The following is a 20,483-nucleotide window of genomic DNA, read 5'->3' as shown; positions in this document are numbered from 1 at the left end:
CCTTGAATAAGCGACCCCCGTCTTTCTACTTCGTTTCTAAATTAGCAGAATTGTGATCAAAATTTTTGGTTGAATGAAAATCAAATCACGGTGATTTGCTATATACTCAGTAATACCAGTTGTACACTTGTGAATTATACACTGCATAACTAAGTTTGTTTCTTTGTTTACAAGTATTTTTACACAAGGTACAACCGGTTATATGGTGAAAATTCTTGCAAAGGACCACTAAAAATGATTTTTGCCTATTTGATTGTACTATAAAATAATAATTTCCTTTATGAAAAAGGAGGTTTGGAGTAATTTATTCAATATGGGTTCTTTAATACATTGCTTATGTTTGATAGTTTCAGAATTATCTGCGATGAAATTGATTTTAACACACCTCTATGTGAATAGAATACGGAAAACAATGCGATCACAATCGGTTTACCACATATTTGGTATTTTGATATGTCACATTACTTCTTGTCCTCGATGGTCCATGCTTAATTCAGACTTATTATCTCGATTTTTTAATACCAATTTTATAACAAAAGTATCATAGACTGAATAGGTTGATTAGGTGAAGTTGGTATTCCATAAGTGGTGGTTGCCAACAATTATAGAAGTTTTCTCCTTGGCTAACCTCCAAAGTCAAACTCATATGAGTAAAAACGTACGTAGTACTACCTCCGTTCCTAAATGATCTTTACGGTTACTATTTGCACGGTAATTAAGGAATTTTGGTGAACATGTGATGGTGGGGTAACAAATGAAAAATGAGTGGCTATAAATTGTCCAACAATGTGAGTGGGTGGAAACTAATATTAAAGTATTGTGAGTGGGTAATTTATGGTGGGCCAAATAGGAGTAAAAATGGAATAAAGTAGGAGCGTAAAGAACTTTCAGGAACGGACTAAAACGGAAAGCGTAAAGAACTTTTAGGAACGGAGGTAGTACATAACTTCAACTATATTTAGAAAGTGCATTTTTTGGGTTTTCATTATAAGGAGCTTTCACCACTTTCAACAAGTGAACTAATCTATGACAGGAGTTTAAATAGGTATCTTAATGAGCAACATCTCTCAACATCTCTCCCTGTTGATGTTTTTTCCACAATCAAGGCTCGAATCCGAGACCTTGATTAAGGAGCAAGAGATATAACCACTCACGCCAACCCAGTTAAAAAGTGCAATTTCAAGTTGATTCATTCATTTTATCCAAAGTAAGTATTACCTTCTCAATTATGCTAAGAAAGGTCCAAAAACCACTTTGGAGTCGCTTTAACTTTAATTTGCATTCTCTTAATATTGGTAAACTTCTTTTGTTTTCTTAATCAAACAAATAGTTTGTGTTCAAGTTAATTGATTGATAGTCTATCTTTTAAGTTCAACAAAATACTTTAAAAAGTTGCTACGTAGATAAATTTTTTTTTTTTTTTGCAAATACGTAGATAGTTCTCAAAACTACGCCTTTTTACGTGTATGTTTTAGACAACAATCTTTTTTTTGTTTTTTTTTTTGTTGGTATAACTAAAAAAATTCAAGCGGAGTCGAGTGCTCGTACCATACTAGCACAAATGAAGATACGTCAATACCAAGGTTCATGAAGCGATTTTACAATTTCTCTAACATAATTCGTTTATGGAGGTGGAGATATGAACCTAAAACCTAACGCATACACTATACAAATTTAATCACGTCAATGGTTAATCATATAACTATAAGGGAATAAATGTCTTTGGAATTTAAAATTGGAAAAAAAACAAGCTCATCGGACTATCACATGGAATTTTGATTGAATATAATTTTTGTTTTTAAAAAATGTCAATTAGGCATAAGATATACTCCCTCCATTTCTTTTTGATCTTCCTGTTTCTATAAATGTCGTTCCTATTTGATCTTCCTGTTTCTATTTTGGGACATGACTTTTTATCATAAATTTCTCCACCATCCCTTATTTAATTCATTCACATTTCCCTATTCACCCACCCAACTCCACTTTTATGATTTTTTATTACTTTCATAAAAATATCTTCTCTCTCTTTCATTTCTTTATTACTTTCTTCATTTATTTATTATTTTCTCTTACACTCAATCATTACTCTTACACCCAATCATTAAAAGATTCCAGTTTCTTAAGTTCCACCCAAAACTCCAAACAGGAAGATCAAAAAGAAACGAAGGGAGTAGTAGTTAACTCCTAACCTATGTCTAATGTCTACCTCTTAATTAATTATTTAATTACTTTTAATTTGATTAATGATCGAATAAAAATCTGGTGATCCTAATTACAAAACGTGTTACGCTGTTTGGTTGTCATTTGTCCAGCAAAGATTCTGGCATTCTGCCACGTTTATCTTAAATTTCCAAGTCTTATTCTTAATTAATTTAAATCAAACACCAATTTTTTTTAATTTTTTGTAATTTCTTTTTTATTCATAATCTCAGCATTTCCATGATTTCTCCACCTTTTCCTATGTCACTTTCTTTGCTTTTGTTTTAATTAAAAAAAAACAGAGATATTCCCACAATCTATAAAGAAGCGCAACGTGACTACAAAATTCACATGTAATGTATAGATTCAAATTCTAAGTGTTCAACTAACTAACGGCTACGAGTCTACGAATATGAATTAGAGCCGTAAATTCTCAATCCAAATCGTTGAACACGCTGGATTACTCTGATTGTATAGAATTCGAATCTTTAATAACTCGCAATTTGTAATTGAAATCCGATCTGATCCGATTATATTCACTCGTATTTATACCGACTCGAAAATATTAACCCGATTAAGACCAAAAACCCGATAACAAACCTTTCTGCAGCAACCGGAACCGTTTCTACCCGAACCAATGGATATTAAATATGTTTATGACCCGATCTGTTTCAGTCCAAACCGTTTCAACCCGAGAAAAACTAGATTAATACGAATCGTTTACACCCGAACTGTTTAACTCGTAACCGGTTTAACCCAAACCGTTTACAACCCGTACCCCGTTTAATCCAAACCGTTTATAACTCGTCTACCCCGAACTATTTACAACCGTAATATGTTTTATTAATCCAAATTAAAAGTCGTACTACGTAGAACATTTTTATAAATTAATGTCGAGATAACAAAGATAAAAATGGAGTTAATCTATCTATTACTTCGTAGTTCGTACATAATACTGAAAAAGACACTAGGAATGATACGTGTCACTTCCTGGTGTTCCCGCCAAAATATTTTTTAATATTTTTACTTTTAAAAAAATTGCATTACTCTTTTTAGAAAACTAAGATAAAAATGGAATTATAGCATAATTCAATTACCATAAATGTAACTACATAATATATTATTGGAGGAAAGGGTGAACCAAAATGATAAGAACCCGAACCCAATGTAACACGACTAAACATCTTCAACCCAACCCATTTCAAACCGTTATCAGATGAACCCGACATGAACCCAACCCGTTATGACCTGAACCTATTACAAGTTTACAACCCGCTTTATTCCAACCCAAATCGACCTGGCCCGACCCGACATGAGTCAGACCCGATATGACTCGAACTTGTTATAACCCTGCTAAACCCGTTTACAACCCGACTCGACTATACCCGTTTACAACCCGACTCGACTATACCCGTTTACAACCCGACCCGACTATACCCCGACTCGATATGAACCAGAACCGATAGTAACCAAACCCGGTATGAACTTGTGTCTACCAAAACGAAACAAACCGAACCGACTCGTTAATTTTTCAACCCGACCCAATCCGAACCGATAGCCAAATGAAATTGTTTCAACCCGAACCGATGAATCCATCCCAAAGCATGTCTGTTTGTCCTAATTGTCACCCCAAACTATGATACTTTGTCTAAACTAGTGACACGGGACAATTTTTAGCGTTTGTCTAGTGGGAAAATGTTAAGTTAACCGTTAAAGTAGTTGTTGATAATACGAGTGTTCGATAAAAGTAGTGATTGAAATTCTAAAATATTATAAATCCAATTGAATTGTTTAAAACTTTACTATATCTATGTTTTGAAAAAGCTACTCAATCGCTTCCTCTACCGCTACATCATCGTACTATAAATGTTACTAGAATGTTGTTTGTTACCTTAAACTCTACCAAAGAACACGCCTACATGTTGTATAGTGTATTAAAGGTGAATTTTGTAAATAGATGAGTGTAATAGTTAAACTATTGCGATTTTAGAAGGAGGCGAATTAATGTAAAAACTTGTTTTGAAAGAGTTACATTCATGTTGAATTAAGTGGGTCTATTTGGTCAAGAGACCATTTAGATTAGGTTCTAGTCAATTCTACTTTTGAAATGTCCTCCACTGCAAAGCAAAAAAAAAAAAAAAAAAAAAGAGTAATTATCTTTTAAGAAAACAATACTCCCCCGATCTTATTTTACTTGATTCATTTAACCAATTTGTTTGGAAATTTCTAGGGGTGTAAACGAGCCGAGCCGAGCTTTACCATGTTCATGTTCATGTTTATTTAACTTATGCGAGCTCGAGCCCGAGCCCGAGCTTTTAATCGAGTTCAAAAATCTGTTCAAGCTCGGTTCGTTTTAAAGATTTTGTGTTCGCGAACTGTTCGTGAACGGCTCATTTATTAATCGAGCCGAGTTTATAAACAAGCTTTTTTCATGAACGAGCTTTCTTAAACGAGATTTAGAGTATAACCACTTGAAAATCTAACAAATTATAATCATGTCTAATAATAAAGATTAAACTACATTACTTTATTTGATAAACAAACTAATAATTTAGAAAGAGTCAAAGAGCACTAATTTAGCAATTAAAATTTTATTTCAAAATATTTTTATTCTATTATGGATTTCAAAAGTCAAAAACATGATTTTTATTTATATTTGAAAAACGTATATATGGTAAAATATGATACATAACATAACTAGAAGAAGTTGTTCACGAACATAAATGAACGAGTTGTTCATGAACATAAATGAACGAGTTGTTCATGAACGTAAATGAACGAGCATACCTATGTTCATGTTCAAGCTCGTTTATTAAGCGAGCTTCAAAAGTTGTTCAAGCTCGGCTCGTTTAATAAATGAACGAACATGAACGAGCTTTAAACGAGCCCGAGCCCGAGTAGTTTATTGATCGACTCGCCTCATTTACACCCCTAGAAATTTCTGATCAAAGTGGGAAAGTTAAATGAGACAGAAGGAGTATGAATTGAAATAGTTAAAAAAACGAGGCTCTAGTGAAAGGCATAGGTTTTACTTGGGGGATTTTCAACAACAGACATAACATACTAATCTCGCAGATGAAATAATACCTTGTTTTTGCTATTTGCATATTTATCATTACTCCGTCAAAAGAACCTTATGAATATTAGGGTTGGTGATATCTCTTTAATAAGAGATTCTTTTAAAATAACTTTTTAAAATGAAAACAATTAGGGTAGTTAAATAAATCAAAAGAGATTCCCCAACCAAATAAGTGTGATTATAGCGCCAATCCACACAAAAAAAGAAAAAGATAAAGTCATCCTTTGGTAAAAAGAAAGGTATTTAAATGAAAAGGGATTCTAGCTTTAAGAACTAAAATTTATACTAATTTTGCTATAATTTTATTGTTTAGTGAAATAATATTATGCTTATTATAATTTAAAACCAACTTGAGAATATTATTGAATTGCTAATCATCATAATGCAATGAACAAGCTCTTTATTCCATCAACATCTATATTACTGAAATGCCAGAGTGGTTAACCATCTCTTAACAGTTCGGTTACGGTTCAAATATTCAAAAGCCATTGCAATGGTTAACAGTAATGGTTAAGCTAAATGATACGGTTGACAGTCGATGAACACCTGATGCACTCATCCAGGGTAACTGCACTCGTTAAGGTGCAGCAATCACACATAATTTTATCTGACATCGAGTTTACGTTGTGTATTCTGCGTTTATCTTGACATAATCATAGCTCAGGTCACATCCCCATGCCTTCCCCTCTCCTGGCCCATCACCTGTAACAGACAATACCAGAGTAAGAAACTTACATTTACAGGGATATACTTCAAAAGCTATGAGAAGCATGTGTGAATAGAATTAGTCTATTTCACTCCCATATTGGTAAATACCAAACACACCCTAAGCTTCCCAGTCCAATCCCCCTACAAACCACTTTTATTCCTGCTAATTATTTTCTTGCAGCTATATGACATAATTTATGTAGTTCATTAATGTACTTCAAGCACTAATAGTGTGCTTGCATGGAGGTATTTCAAGGGAAGGGAAGGGAAGGGAAGGGAAGAGAGGGATTTATTTTCCCCTTCCCTCTCTTGCTCTCTTTCCTTATGTTTCATTTTACTACATGATTGCTGAAAAAACAGTGTAAAGGTTATGAAGTGTCTAAAGACACGAACATAAGTATCAGGCAGTGTCATGAAAGTTCGGTGTAGGCCCTCGCCTCCAACAAAAAAATAATCCTTGTGTGAATATCTGTTCAGACGAGTAGTCAGAAAAGTGCACATTACATTTTAGCAAGGGTTATATAATTGGACATCTAAGTCCTTTCATAGTTTCATTTGATGAAAAATGAGGATAGAACCTATTGTATCATTCTTCATCTACGTAGTTAATTCATTGTTGTTTCTTTTCATTTTATGATTTCCTCTGTTTATTTATGTACAGATCTCTCTATCCCAACATACCTAACAAGATAAAGTGAACGCTAAAATGTCCGTCATTTTATTAATATTCCTCAACAAACGATCATGTCAAACCCCTTGTCACTATAATGCAAATGAGGCAAGAACCAATGAAATGAACTATATACTACTGCAATTACTGCCTCATAAACTGTGTATATATAAATTACTAGAATGGACTCCCAAAAGTCACACATGTATGGGGAACTGGCGACAGGGGCAAGTGCTAGAAGCCTGGACCCCACTGCTCTCCTACACCGAGTCATGTAAATCAAGGCCCGATAAATCCCAAAGAAGTTTGATTATCAGTATTGCACCTCAACCCTTATGACACGGATAGTAATCCAATTTTGTAATCTACTGTCAGTGTATATCAATCAGAGGGAAATGAAATTGGCACAATGCAAGTGAATGATTAGACCAAGAAATCTGCTCCACTTTCAATATTTTAAGCTTCTACGACCTCATCAAGCCATGTTACAAGCTAAATAGTACCAAACATTTTTTTAACCTACCTCGTAATAGAAAAGAAAAAGACAGTTTGTCGATACATCACCTTTGGCAATTAATTTTTTTGACTTCAAGAAGAGGAGTCCTTTATTCCGAAGTCAACCCAGTTTGTCTGATTCATTAGAATCATGACAAGGGAGTTAAAATAAGGTTAAAGCCAAACTGATTTTGGCGCAGTGAGAAATTCTGTTATAACTGTATTTCCCGGATTTTCATCATTTGCTTATTAATTTATTTCTTGAGCTTAGCATAACTGATTTCTCATTTCACAAATATGAGCAACACATATTCTAATTATTTTCATTCACTATTTAAAGAATATCATCACTCCCTCTTCTTAAATCTCTTCTATATTATATTTTACTGTGAGTTTTAGCAGTGGTCTTTGATCCTGCATAGAATCAGAAATGATTTCACCGTTTCTATTGCACTTCAATAAAGACAATCAAGGAACAAGGAAAGCATAATACTGTTTTCTTTTAGCTAAGTATAATAGGCATTTATCATACACCATGTTCCATGCAATAATATTCAGAGAAGACGAGGTTGCAAACTAAATGATTTGTACAAGGGGTCCTGTACTAGTTTAGATAGATATTTAGCTTACCTACTGAGATGTGCATTTCAACAGTACCATGTTCCTCCCCAGCTCTCCGAAGGTAATTGCTGGCAGCCTCCCTGTAGAATTAGATATAAAGATGTTAAATTGAAAGAAGAAAGAATCCAACTGAAATTTAAGAAATTATTATTGGTTCAAGTCCTGGAGCCATTTAGGTCGTTTTTGGGCCTATTTAACCAGTCCTAAACACTAAATTTAAGAAAATTATTAGTGGCTAGAATCCTGGGTCATTTTGGTACACACTAGCCCTTAGTAAAAATTATTTTGAATAGTACTCTGTATTTAGTTATTTACCAATAGATGACTGGAGAAGAAGTATACTTTCTTTTGCTAAGCCATTTAGTCCATATCTTATTGAATTATTGTTTTCCGTAGATCTAAACCCTCCAACAGGTTCTTTTCTCTCCAAGGCAGCAGTAAAACATAAGTTTCCAGCGGAAATTTGAAGAACTATATTAGTGAGTTGAAGAACTATATCAGTATCGTTGGAATATCCAAAATATAATTCGTTGAATTTACAATCCTTTAACTAATTTATACCATCAAACGGGGACATGTACATCATAAAAGAACAAATAAGAATCACATGGGCAACAAATAGGAAAGCATTACTTTATCAAGAAAAAAACAGCAAACGAGTCAAAGCTTGGAGTTTTGGATTTTCCTATCCACCCTGACTTAATCCAAAACCTTTTAGATCCCTGGACTAGAGTGATTTTGGGTTTCAGGTTCAAACATCTTTGCTAGAAAACCTAAGGTTTCAATAACCTTCGAATTGGGTGAAGTAGCAATTTCCACAATAATTGACAACTATACAAGACATGTAAATATTTCAATATAATTAAAGGGTAAGAGAAAACAGTGCAGATCTCTTTCAGCTGCTCTTACAGTAAAGCTTGAAAAGAAAAAAAATAGTCCATACCGATCAAATGGAAGGGGCTGCCCACCATTCATAAGCATAATGTCTCCAAGTGATATTTGGAGTTTGTTTAAATTGAAAGGGATTGTTGCATAGCCAGCAGCACACGCAATACGTCCCCAGTTCGGATCTCGGCCATACACAGCAGCCTTAAAGCATAGGTATAACAGACTAGGTAAGGAGAAGTTTGATAAACAGAAACATGAATTAAGCAAATAAACAGAACCATGAATTTGTTTTAGCAAAGGAACTTCAAAGCAAAGAAAGGGCTACCTTGACAAGAGAAGAAGATGCTACAGAGCGTGCAATTTTTGCAGCTTCAGCCTCATCACTGGTACCCGTTACAGATACCTGCAGGCCATAATTCTATAAGCATTAAAATTTGTGCGATCTGACATCAGTGTATTACGACTTGGATCACAGGTCAAAATGGAGAACCTGGTCGTCTATCAGACATATTACCCACAAGGACCTTGGACAAAGTCTTAACAGGAGGGGGCTGGAGGGAAGGTATGTTAGTAAGGTGAAAAACACTTTCAGCAGCAGCATATTAGTAAAATAGTAGTACATTGTTTAATCCAGTTTTTCGAATAAGAAGTCGATTATACAAAAATAAATGGAGGAACACAACTTTTAGTTCACATATATTCATTGCAAATAATCACAAAGGTTCAAGTTTATTGGTGAACCAAATAACTCACCCATCTCTCTTATACTTCCTCTCTTTTCGATTTCTGTTTTCTACATATGATGTAAAGTTTCTAACACTTTATCTGTTGAGTTGGAAAACCCCAAAACTAAGTTTCATCACCGCTCAAACTTTGGGTTGGAGGCACAAACCCATCTCCAGAAAATCTCCCACCCTTGCTCCTCCACAGCTCATATTTTTACTAGCAACGTTGCAAGAGAGATAGAAATATCTCCCTTTAACCAGAGCATGGTTGTGAAGGCAGCTATGGCTCACTGGATGACTTTCATCTCAGTCAGTAGATCTGCAAATAGGAAGACTAGCATTTTCTAAGATGGATGAAGAATAAATCTCCTTTGAAGGTAAATTTCTCTGCCTGGGTTTTCTTGGAGGGGTAGTTCACAATTATTTTGTTGCGTTTTGACAACAAATCTTGGTAAGTTTTAGGGCTGTACTGCAAACAATGGTTTTAGAAAATGTTGAGATTACTCACAATGTTCAATTAGGATCAGATCCAAGAAAGTTTCACAATGGAACTCAAAGTCTGGATTTACTTAAGGGTGACAAATGGGTTCAATGGTTGACCTACAAAAGATTTGAGGATGTACAGAGTTGGGAAGGCCATTGGACCAGCCTCGGTTTTAAAGAGAAACTAGATGCATAAAACTTACAGTTCGGTACACATGAGGTGAGTATGGTTCCCATGGGGGAATATGAAGTTAAGTGAGGCTTTTGTACAAATGTACTCACCAGTCCTGGCACCTGTGAGGATGATGGTTGTATTCATATAGGTATCTGCCCAGAGAGTGAACCCCTATTATCTACTGGTCTGGTTCCACTATACCACAGTAAAAGATATGGGGCAGACCTTTTCTAATAGCTTTCAATACTTGCAGAATGAGTGATGACCATGTTCAAAATGATAGAGACAAGGAGTTTCTCGAGAAAACTGTTTCCGGGAACCCCAGCCCATCTTATTCATATATCCCAAGAGGATTATTTGCAGGTATGTCCTCCTAGAGTTGAATGAAGCTCAGTATAAGGATGGTAAGGTAGTGACAAGGCTGTGGGAGGTAGTGAGAGTCGCCAGAGCATCAATGTTTTTGTTAGCAGGTCTAGCAATTCTATTCTAAGGAGGAACGGCGATGATTCTAACTCCCAGGGGTAACACATCTACAGTTCAGGTAACATGTCTTAAACAGGAAAATCGTAGTATAAACTCAGGTACAGAACACATGTTCAAGATCTGGAACAATGAAGTGGACTTTAGAACAAACAACCAAAAGGCTGATGCCAAGGTAGAGGCCAGTTTATAAAACCTTTTTCAAATTACTAACTTGACTTACTGAGGCGGCTTTCATCCTGTGACTGGATAAGAATGACAGTTCGAGGGAGGTCATGACAGGACTTTCCAGGCGCAAATTACCTAAGAATGTGATCTTTGTCATGGCTTTAGCATGCATCCTATTGGCTTCATTTAGCAATTTCTAAAAAAATTATCTCTACAATATATCAATCATTGTCACGTGCATAACATGAATGTGGCGGAGATGCGCATGTTACGTTGGATGTGTGGGCATACAAGAAAGGATCGTTTGAGGAATGAGATTATTAGGAAGAAAGTAGGGTTGCACCGATTGAGTTTAAGGTGATGGAAAATCAAGTGATGCCCCAGTTAGGAGCCTAGAAGGGTGGCAAAGTGATAGAATTGCAAGGGGTAGGGGAAGACCTAAGAAAACTTGGAGGAAGGTGGTTGAGCACGATATGAGCTTTCTTGGGATTGAGGAAAATATGGCGTTGGATAGGACATAGTGGAGGGAGCGAATATACGTTGATGACTTTATTTGACTTATACAGCAGCTTCCATTTTGGCTATTCTTAGTTTTACTTCTAGCGGTTTTTTTTTTACATGCTATTTTGAAATGTACTTATTTTACTTATTTATTTATTTTAAACTTTACTTATTTTTATTATCCCTTATAATACTATATATATATAATACTATATATATATATATATATATATATATATATATATATATATATATATATTCCTCTTATCTTATTTTCATTAATTCCACCTCCCTCTTCCTTGTTTATTCTTTTAACTTCCCGCTCTTTTCTGGTTTGATTGGTGACAATGACGATCTCCAACGACGATTCATGTTAGCCGACGCCGAAACATTTTTGGACTAAGGCTTTGTTGTTGTTGTTTACTAGACTAGTAGAACCAAACCAAAAAAACGATTAAGATGAGAAATCAATAGTATCTTCTACACTGTATAAAAGAATATCTCACTTAGAACAAATATAGTTCAGTAGAGCACATACCTCAATAAGACAGGTTGCTCCTTCTCCATCCCAAGCAATTGACTTTGCAAGACCTTGCATTACCTGAGAAAGAAATGATGTTCACATCAAATGTTAAGTGCTAAAACATAATTAAACATTCAGGAAGACAAAGCGGGTTTCTTGATGTTGCCAGTTATTCCTCATTTTTCAAAACTATGTTCACAAATAGAATTATTTTGTATCAAATATTTGAGGGAAAAGCTTTAAAAGTTCATTTCATACAATCACAGTTAACTTTAAAGTTTAAATAACTTTCAAAATGAACCACAAGAAAGATTCTTATAGAAAGAAGGGATGAAGAACCGCAAGCAGTTTGAAGACAAAGACAACATATTTTTGGCACAAAATTTCACGTGTTTATACAATCATTAACTACAAAAGCTTAGCAAGAGAAGATTAACAAGTTCCATTATGGCTGTTGGAAAAAATGGGGTCGGGGGAAGAACACAAAATGTGTTTCCGACCAAAGACGGAGGTGTGGAGCAGCAATCACGTAGAACATTTCATAATACACAGAAAATTGAAGACATTTTACTTTATATTCTTTAACACATCAAAATATAGAATATGGTTAAAATTCTCATACAGCGTCAAGGCATAATTGAAGTTGTGATGCTTCAGGACCATTCAAGTTTGATATCCGTGCCGCACCAGAAAGCCCACTAGCCAAAGCAATTACTGTGTCATTGGTACTTGTATCCCCATCTACCTGCAATTCATGCAACTCTTCACATGCCTGGCGTATGTGGTATAAATCACGAGGATCATACATATATTGTTTAAATACTGTACTTCACTACGCATGTTTACAGCACAACAAGAACTTAATGTGCATCCCGTCATTGACATTAAGAGGTAAAGATGTACAGAAAATGCATAATGCAGTCTTATAGATACCAGTCAAAGCATGTCTGGAATGGATCTAAAGTACAGAATTGCCAATCAAAAGAAGTATGCGCCCTTGAAGAGTTATGGTTTATGAATTTGAAGAGTGCCTGAAGCTTATGAAGATCCCCTTTACTAACTTTTTTTTTTAATACCCTCTAAGATCTTATGACGCCTATCACAAACCCCATTACTTGTAATTCAACTACAAGCAAAATATCCAGTCTCGTCTAGAAAACTTACGTAGCAGCAGCACATGTTTTCTCAATGAGTAGATATTTGAACAGATTAAGGTATTGTCAGGGAGAAAGAGCTCTTTCAAAATTAAGGAAGTACAAGGATAAGGGTCTTTGTTGAGGCGATTACATTAGGCCGAAGTGGAACTCTCTCGTATAATAGTAAGCTTAGAATCGTAGAGAGATCAAACATCACATATATATATATATATATATATATATATATATATATATATATATATATATATATATCCATATAGGGATTTAAAATTGAATTGGAGTAAACCATATGCCATTTCATTCCATACCAAATAAATGAAGTAGACAAAGTAAAACTGAAGTATGGAATTTGGTATGGAATATCAAATTGAAAACCTTAATTGGTGCATAGCAAATTCTAATCTGGCAGGTTCAATCTCAGTGTCTAATCTATAACCTCACTTTCACACTTTCAACTGATTCAAATGTCATTTGATTTCAATTCCATTTTATATTTTTATCTCTATTACAACTTCAGGAGCACATCGAGGCTGAAAATGGAGACCAGCATAGAAATACTAATAATGGAAAGTTGGAAACTCTCAATTGATGATCTCTTCAGAGACCAACATAGTTGATGAACAAGGTACCATTCTGTTTTCTGTAAAAAGATTGAAAATAGTGGACTGTTGCAAAACTAAACACTGGGAAAGATAATGGAAACAGTGGTTTTCTTGGTAAAAACTAAAAACTACTCCATATCATCTTCAGCCATAGAAATGCTAAGGTTAAAAAGAAGTGAAGGGGCAAACGCCACAAAACAAAATGAGCAAGGTTCGGGCTTTCTAACTAAACCATGTTATGGGTCATAAAGTTACAGCCTTACAAAAACTAGGAAGAAAGTTTATAGCATAGCAATTAGCAAGTTTAGCAACCAACATCTTTTCGTTCCTCTGAAACACTCCTGAAATTTGTGAAAAACTTGAATAGTTAAGCTCTAAAGCAGCATGGTCAAGCATTTTTCTACAGTTTCATTTACTTCTATTAACTACAACACCAAAGGACTATTGCAATGAATTTTGAAGCACATAAATACCGCAACCAGTACGTCAAAGGGGAAGATGATTATTTACAATGCTCCAAACAATATCAAGTCATCGTTGCAGATAGAAAAAATATGACATAATGTGAAGCATGAGATGAGAATACCAGGCTCAATAACAAATATCCGGTGAGCTCTTTAAGAGAACAAAGGAAAGATCATTCAATGAACAGTTGCTCAATCTCTCCACTTTGTAACAACAACGAAGGCCATACATTGAAGACAATGTCGTAACTAACCGTAATTTGGTTGAAACTTCGACTTACAGCCACCTGCACCATCTTCCTCCAAACATCACTGTCAACTACAGCATCAGTTGTAATAACCTGAAAGTCATACCATATCTTAATTCTTAAGTGCAAAAGAAAAGAAACAAGAGCATTCACAAAACACATACCCCAAGCATAGTTGCCATATTGGGGTGGATCATCCCTGAACCTTTAGCCATGCCCCCAACTCGGATACAAGTCTCTCCAACCTTAAATATGCATTCGTTGGAATTTATTAGGGAAAATTATCATTAATAAAAAACAGTACAAGTTTAATAATTAGGGCATTACAACTTTTCATGCATAAACTATTGACAGAATAAGAATAAGGCTGGTATTAATAGATTATGCAAAAATGGTAGCACCAATTACGCATAAAATATTGAGAAAATCCCCTTATGGAAAATTTTCAACATTGGAACTAACAAGGTATTGTATTGTATGGTATGGTATGGTATGGTATGGTATATATGAGACAAAAAAGGTAAACAAAGGAGATTTTTCTTCGAGCACTTTGAATCACATTAACTACTGCTCCTAATTTCCTAAACTCCCAATCCCAAATTTGGATTAAATATATTTGGATAAAGCATTAGTGTCAAAATAGCAATATCTGCTGTATTTTTTATGTCAAGGCCTCTTACATCCATCATATTCACAAGATACTTTTCACCACTATATCTACCATGTAACTCCTCTCCTCCTGTTTTTTTGCACCACTTTTATTTCTGGTTTAGAGGTAATGCTGACTGCTGATGGTTTTGCTTGTCATGGTCAAGACCTTAAACCCCTCTCCATAATAGCAGTTCATTGCACTTTTCCTAATTTGGTACTTTAAATGCCTATGGAACACCTCAGTGGAACGCTAAAATGTCAAGTGATGTCCCTCACAAATTGGCTCTATGATGCACCTAAACATTTGATTAATGATTAAAAAGAAGAGTAAATGAGAATAAAGGGAACACAGGTTTGGTTAAGAAGCAACTCACTTAAATTTAGTTCACACTCAAACTCAAAGACACATGTACATCAACCTCCAAGTATACTTGTTGCCTATCTGAAGATTCCTATAACAATTAAGACATTCTAAGTACAACATGCTATTATGCCAAATCAGCAAACATCTCATTGTTGTAGGCAAACCAACACATTAAGGCCAACATGCTATTACACAGAAGTAATAAATGATACAAAATTTCCTAGCTGTTCAACACTCTAAACGAGCGCAACCGTACAAGTGTCACATAAATGATGAAGGACAAATAAAAAAGATAAAACTTTACATACCTTGGATTCAATGGCAACACTTTTCTTCACGAGATCAGTAGTAGTGATTGCAACAGCTGCAGAATCTGCCCTATATATCCTCTAGTAAGTTCCAAAACATTTGAATAAAAAGAAGCAAATATAATTACTACATAATGATAAGTGCAGCAAGAATGCATAACAAAACTTTACAAGATTGGAGCTCATATCCGCATGTCAACTTATAAAGGAAACAAAAATACATACCCTTCAATTGTAGATGACAGAGAACCAACAAGCTTTGGTAGTGCCTCAAGAAGAGCCTTCTGCAACATGAACCACCAAAATAGCTGTTAATATTCTCACAATAGATCACACTTGTCACTTTCCATCAGAAGAGTCCAGACAAATATATTGAGCTCCCATAATGTTCACCAATATTTTCTTTGCAATAAAGATATCAACAAGCAAACAAATTCAATTGTAGCTAATAATTTCCTTCCCCTACCTTTTTTATTCTATGGCCAATTACACCTGTTGATTCAATAAGTACTTCCTCTTGCACCAAGTGGAGCATCTTCCATAGTAGAAATATCATCAGAAGATGCAGCACAAATAAAACTTGGTTAGCGCCATGACAAGTCTCCTGCAATTGAATAAAGCATCTACTGACAGACCTCAGCCAAGGAACTTGCACATTCTATAACATCTTGGTAGCCAGCATCTCCCTGCAATCATAAGGTATGTCACTATTAAATATCTAATCCAATGCTCTCTTTTGCAACTAAAGTACATGAAGGTAGAGTTTATTTCAATGTTTATGATTGATCTAAAAACAAGACAACCTATCACTTCAAGTCACACAATTGTAAATACCAGAACACACAGGCAATCATCCAGAACCACAAAATGCTTACCGTGGCTGCATTTGCTTGGCCAGCATTTATCAGTACAGCACGTGCCTAGCAAGGGCAAGAAGTTAGGATGTTAAACAAATGATATGAGATGCACTCAATTATAGAAAAGCAAAAGACATTGAAGGCTTAATACAGATATAGCAGTTGGTACGAATGATGTAGAGTCTCAAAATAATAAGTGTATACCATTATATCAGTATTGGATACTATACTACTGCATGGAGTTCTATGGAAAAACAACCTTGAATTTTTTTTTTTCCCAAATCAGATAATGAAACAATCCACAAAAACATCAAACCCTCAAGTGAGAAACAAATCAGACTTTAAAAAGATGCTTGAAGCTCTTCAACTGGTTAATTAATCCTAGATTAACAGGGTCAGCTACACCAACTGAAACATAAATTGCCTACCGTTTTCGATTTCTCTAAAGCTTTCTTGCAATACACAACTGGTGCAGCAGCAACCACATTAGTAGTAAAAGCACCTGAAAGCAAATAAAGATAAACTAGATATTAAGTTACAGTATCAGCGTCATGAAAGCCAAGACAGACAATATGAAGCTTAGGCTTAAATATTCGTGATATTCTCATAGAAAATGTCAACCAAATCACTCCACTACATTAATATACGTCATGATCTGTTAAGTGCAAATCAACGCATTTCTGAACTATCTAAGAGCCAGATATCAATACACGCACTCAAATTTAATGCTATTCTAATATTACATGTCAGAGAAATATAAGAAGCCAGACATTCCGGAATAGAAGAAGCATGTGTTTTGAAATCAAAACTAATCAGAAAATAAAAACAGGCATGTCAGACTCATAAGAAAGAAAAGCAACCTGCGGATATAGCATCTACATCACAAGTGACCAGAGCAAGGTCCGGTTTCTGTCCTTGGGCCCTCAATCCACCATAGATACCAGAAGCCTTGAATCCCTTTGCAGCTGTAACTCCCCCAGAAATCTACAAAAGAAATTGAACACTGAGATTCCTAGCTTTTATTTATTTATTTATTTTGGTGCGAATGAGCCACAAGGGCGGGAGAATCGATCCCAGGATCACCTGGAAACGGGATGGAAGCTCTAACCAACTGAGCTATCCATCACTCTCAGATTCCTAGCTTTTATTTCATCTTTTTGCTTTCTTTTAGAAACAGAAAAAGAGGTTAGATTGCGTATTGCTGTCATTCCAACTCAATATTCGAGATCAGTGTTACCCAATTCACTACTACCCTACAGACTACGATAAGAAACGTTCAAATTGGTACGTAAAAATCAATACAGTGGGACACTTATGGACTAAAATGAACAAAATAGGTAACAAATTGCACTCCTGCACCTATTTCGCATACAAAAATTTGACACGAATCTTTAACATTGTTCAAGATAGGCAAGAAGACGCAAATATGATTCATGAAATCAGTCACCTGTTGCCAAGGTCCTTCGGGGACAAGTATAGGAGCGGCAGGGATGTAATTCGCTGCATCAGTAGCAACTGACGACATAGAGACTATTGTCAATGCCCTCCTAGACACAGATGGTCTCCATATCTGTGAATTAAAGCACATCATACATTTCAGGGTAATTTAGACATGATAGAAACTAAATTATTGTCAGGCTATCCCAAATACTCTTACAATTAACCAAACAAAAAAATTCACAAAAATAGTGGCAAACCTTTCGGTTGTTGAAACTTGGAAGTTTGACGGAGATTTGATGGAAGCAAATCGACATAATTCAACAAAAATGGAGTTGCTGCATTTTCAGAAATTGTGCAAACTTAGGGTTTTACCTATCATATCGTAATAATCTGTAACATTGCAGATTGGGGATGCAAGAAAACTTTCAGTAAAAAGAAAAACACAAATATTTTTCAGTATACTGAAGCTATACAGCTCAAAAATTGAAGAACTAATAAATTCAATAATTAACATACTAATTCATTCAATTAATCACCATACTTTACAAATACACAGGAAAAAAACCTAATTACTTATTTAATGTTTCGTAGAAAATTTTAGAACTTTTAAAACTCATTTGACAAATCAACCAATTAAATTACTAGTTAAAACAATCGATACGAAATAGAGAAGTGAAGAAAGCACAGAAGGAAAAGAAGTTATACATTGTCGTCAACACCGAGAATAGCAGCGAAAAAGGGGGCGGCGCCGACAAGGGGTGGTGATACAACTGGAAGATGGTGGTTTTATTGGAGGGTTTTAAGAGGCGAAGGAGTCGGGAGGTAGAGGAAGACGAAGATGACCAGCAACGCGGGGTTAAATTCATGAACGATTTATCGGTACAAGTTGATAAATTGAGTATTTTTTATCAATTACTTCGTACTATTTGCTACGGAGTAGTACTCGGTACTCGGTAGCATCGAATGAGTTTCTTGTCTTCTGAATGATTTTTTTATTGTTAAAAGATTTAATACCCACTTTGCATTATAAACGAAAACAAACAAACCCGACTCAAATTTATTGAAACAAACTGGAACTCAACCTAATACGTAAACGAAAATAAAAATGGAACCTGATTTGATCAAGCTGTCATGGAATGCAATCGTTCTACTTTCTATTTGATTTTTGATATTAAATGCACGTGTTGGCTCGACGTATTTATGGACAAATTATTTTTTACCACCTATAAAAATTGAAAATTTGTTCTTTACCACCTAAAAAATTAAAACTTGTATTTTACCACCTAAAAAAAAAAGTTAAAACAAAAACTTTTTTTACCGCTTGAAAGCCAAAAATTAGATAAATTCTTTATGTATGTCTATCTAATTCAACTTCCCTCCAATTTTTTACACTCCCTATATGTTTTTCTTTAACTCTTTCACCCTTCTTGATTTACTTTCATTAAATTTTGTGAATTAATGGTGGTGAAAAATTATGCAAATTCATGAAACATAAGGAAGTTGGGAAAGTCAAAAGAGTTAAATACATGAAATCGTGGAATAATAGAACATATAAGAAATATTACCGTTATTGTCGCCCCCTACACAACATTTTCATACATTTTTCCATTTTTCAGGTGGTAAAAAACAAGTTTTTAATTTTTTTTAGGTGGTAAAATACAAGTTTTAGTTTTTTAGGTGGTAAAAAACAAATTTTTGATTTTTTTAGGTGGTAAAAAACCATTTATCCTTTTATTATTCTCTCCTTTTTTTTTTTTAATGAGTTATTCTTTTTTATTAGTCTCTTTTGGATTATTTCATTATTTGTCCAGCATTTATTCCCTTTAAATCTTTATAAATATCCAAAAGACACACTTGTTTACTCTGAAGTAAACTTTTATCCCATTAAACCCCACAATTTTTTCTCTCTTCTACCCACGTGAGTCATATATTCTATTGAAATTCATGTGATAATTGTAATTTTGTTGGATTATTTTGGATTCCAAAAGGGACTAACATTCAAGGATCGAAGGAGTACTCATATTAATTAAGTACTCCGTATAACATAAAATACATTATTTCTTAATTGTTTACATCAAACAAAATTTTGTCATTCTTATTTGCATGCAAGTTAATAAGTGTATATCCATATCTCTATAAAAAGCAGCATGAAAATGTTTAGCTTTACAAAAAAAAAAAAATTATATATATACTTTTCTCCATTCCTTGTTAAATGCATATACCACTTTACTGGGTTGTATTTGACAAATTTTCAGAAACATTTTTATTTAACTTTTACTTCGATTTACAATATTTATTGTATGTCAGTTTTAAATAAAAATTTGTATAAGACAGTAACATGTGCCTTTTAAGAGGAAAAATTGGATATGAATTAATTAATTCGTAATCATATGGGGTAAAGTTGGAAAAAAAATTACGCAAAACATCTTCCCAGAGGGCTTTTTTTATATAGGTAATGATAAAAATTGAAAAAATGTACCAATTGAGGTTGACATGAGTGGTTAAGGGTCTCTTGCTCCTTAACTAAGATCTCGGGTTCGAACTTTGGGAATGGAAAAAACTTCAACTGAGAGGATGCTTGAAGGTAAAGCTCGAATAGGTTTTTAGCTTAAGCGATCGGAGCGAAGTTTTGAGCGACTTCATATGTCGCCATACTTGTTCCAAGTCCAAGTAAGTG

General features: G+C 34.6%; 1 protein-coding gene across 2 annotated transcripts; it reads right to left on the bottom strand.

Moving 5' to 3' along the window:
* Positions 1-5,637: 5,637 nt before the first annotated feature.
* Positions 5,638-18,782, bottom strand: LOC110792326 (arginine biosynthesis bifunctional protein ArgJ, chloroplastic). 2 transcript variants are annotated; one of them, XM_021997140.2, is made up of 18 exons: positions 18,512-18,782; positions 18,064-18,141; positions 17,814-17,936; positions 17,227-17,350; positions 16,795-16,868; positions 16,385-16,429; positions 16,145-16,195; positions 15,976-16,044; positions 15,735-15,793; positions 15,510-15,579; positions 14,351-14,431; positions 14,193-14,279; positions 12,338-12,460; positions 11,731-11,793; positions 8,986-9,063; positions 8,716-8,861; positions 7,782-7,852; positions 5,638-5,980 (listed from the first exon to the last, which is right to left on the bottom strand). In XM_021997140.2, exons 2-18 carry the CDS (start codon positions 18,118-18,120, stop codon positions 5,898-5,900), a joined length of 1,404 nt encoding a protein of 467 aa, XP_021852832.1. In that variant the 5' UTR covers positions 18,121-18,141; positions 18,512-18,782; the 3' UTR covers positions 5,638-5,897. The 2 variants fall into 2 exon arrangements, with proteins under 2 accessions (XP_021852832.1, XP_056693133.1); XM_056837155.1 differs by having other exon boundaries at positions 18,064-18,196; positions 18,512-18,766.
* Between the last annotated feature and the right edge of the window lie 1,701 nt (positions 18,783-20,483).

The sequence above is a fragment of the Spinacia oleracea genome, chromosome 2, assembly GCF_020520425.1.
Source record: "Spinacia oleracea cultivar Varoflay chromosome 2, BTI_SOV_V1, whole genome shotgun sequence".
Classification (NCBI taxonomy): Eukaryota; Viridiplantae; Streptophyta; class Magnoliopsida; order Caryophyllales; family Amaranthaceae; genus Spinacia; species Spinacia oleracea.
The sequence above is the reverse complement of the archived record's forward strand: the minus strand, read 5'-3'. Positions and strand labels throughout refer to the sequence as shown.

Bases quoted from the DNA above. Each gene is read 5' to 3' on its own strand.
- LOC110792326 (XM_021997140.2), bottom strand. From the start codon at position 18,120: ATGTCGATTTGCTTCCATCAAATCTCCGTCAAACTTCCAAGTTTCAAC. The intron at 15,794-15,975 runs GTAGGGGAAGGA...TTCATGTTGCAG, and splicing joins TTGGCCATAGAATAAAAAAG to AAGGCTCTTCTTGAGGCACT. The intron at 14,432-15,509 runs GTATGTAAAGTT...TGCATATTTAAG, and splicing joins GTGTTGCCATTGAATCCAAG to GTTGGAGAGACTTGTATCCG.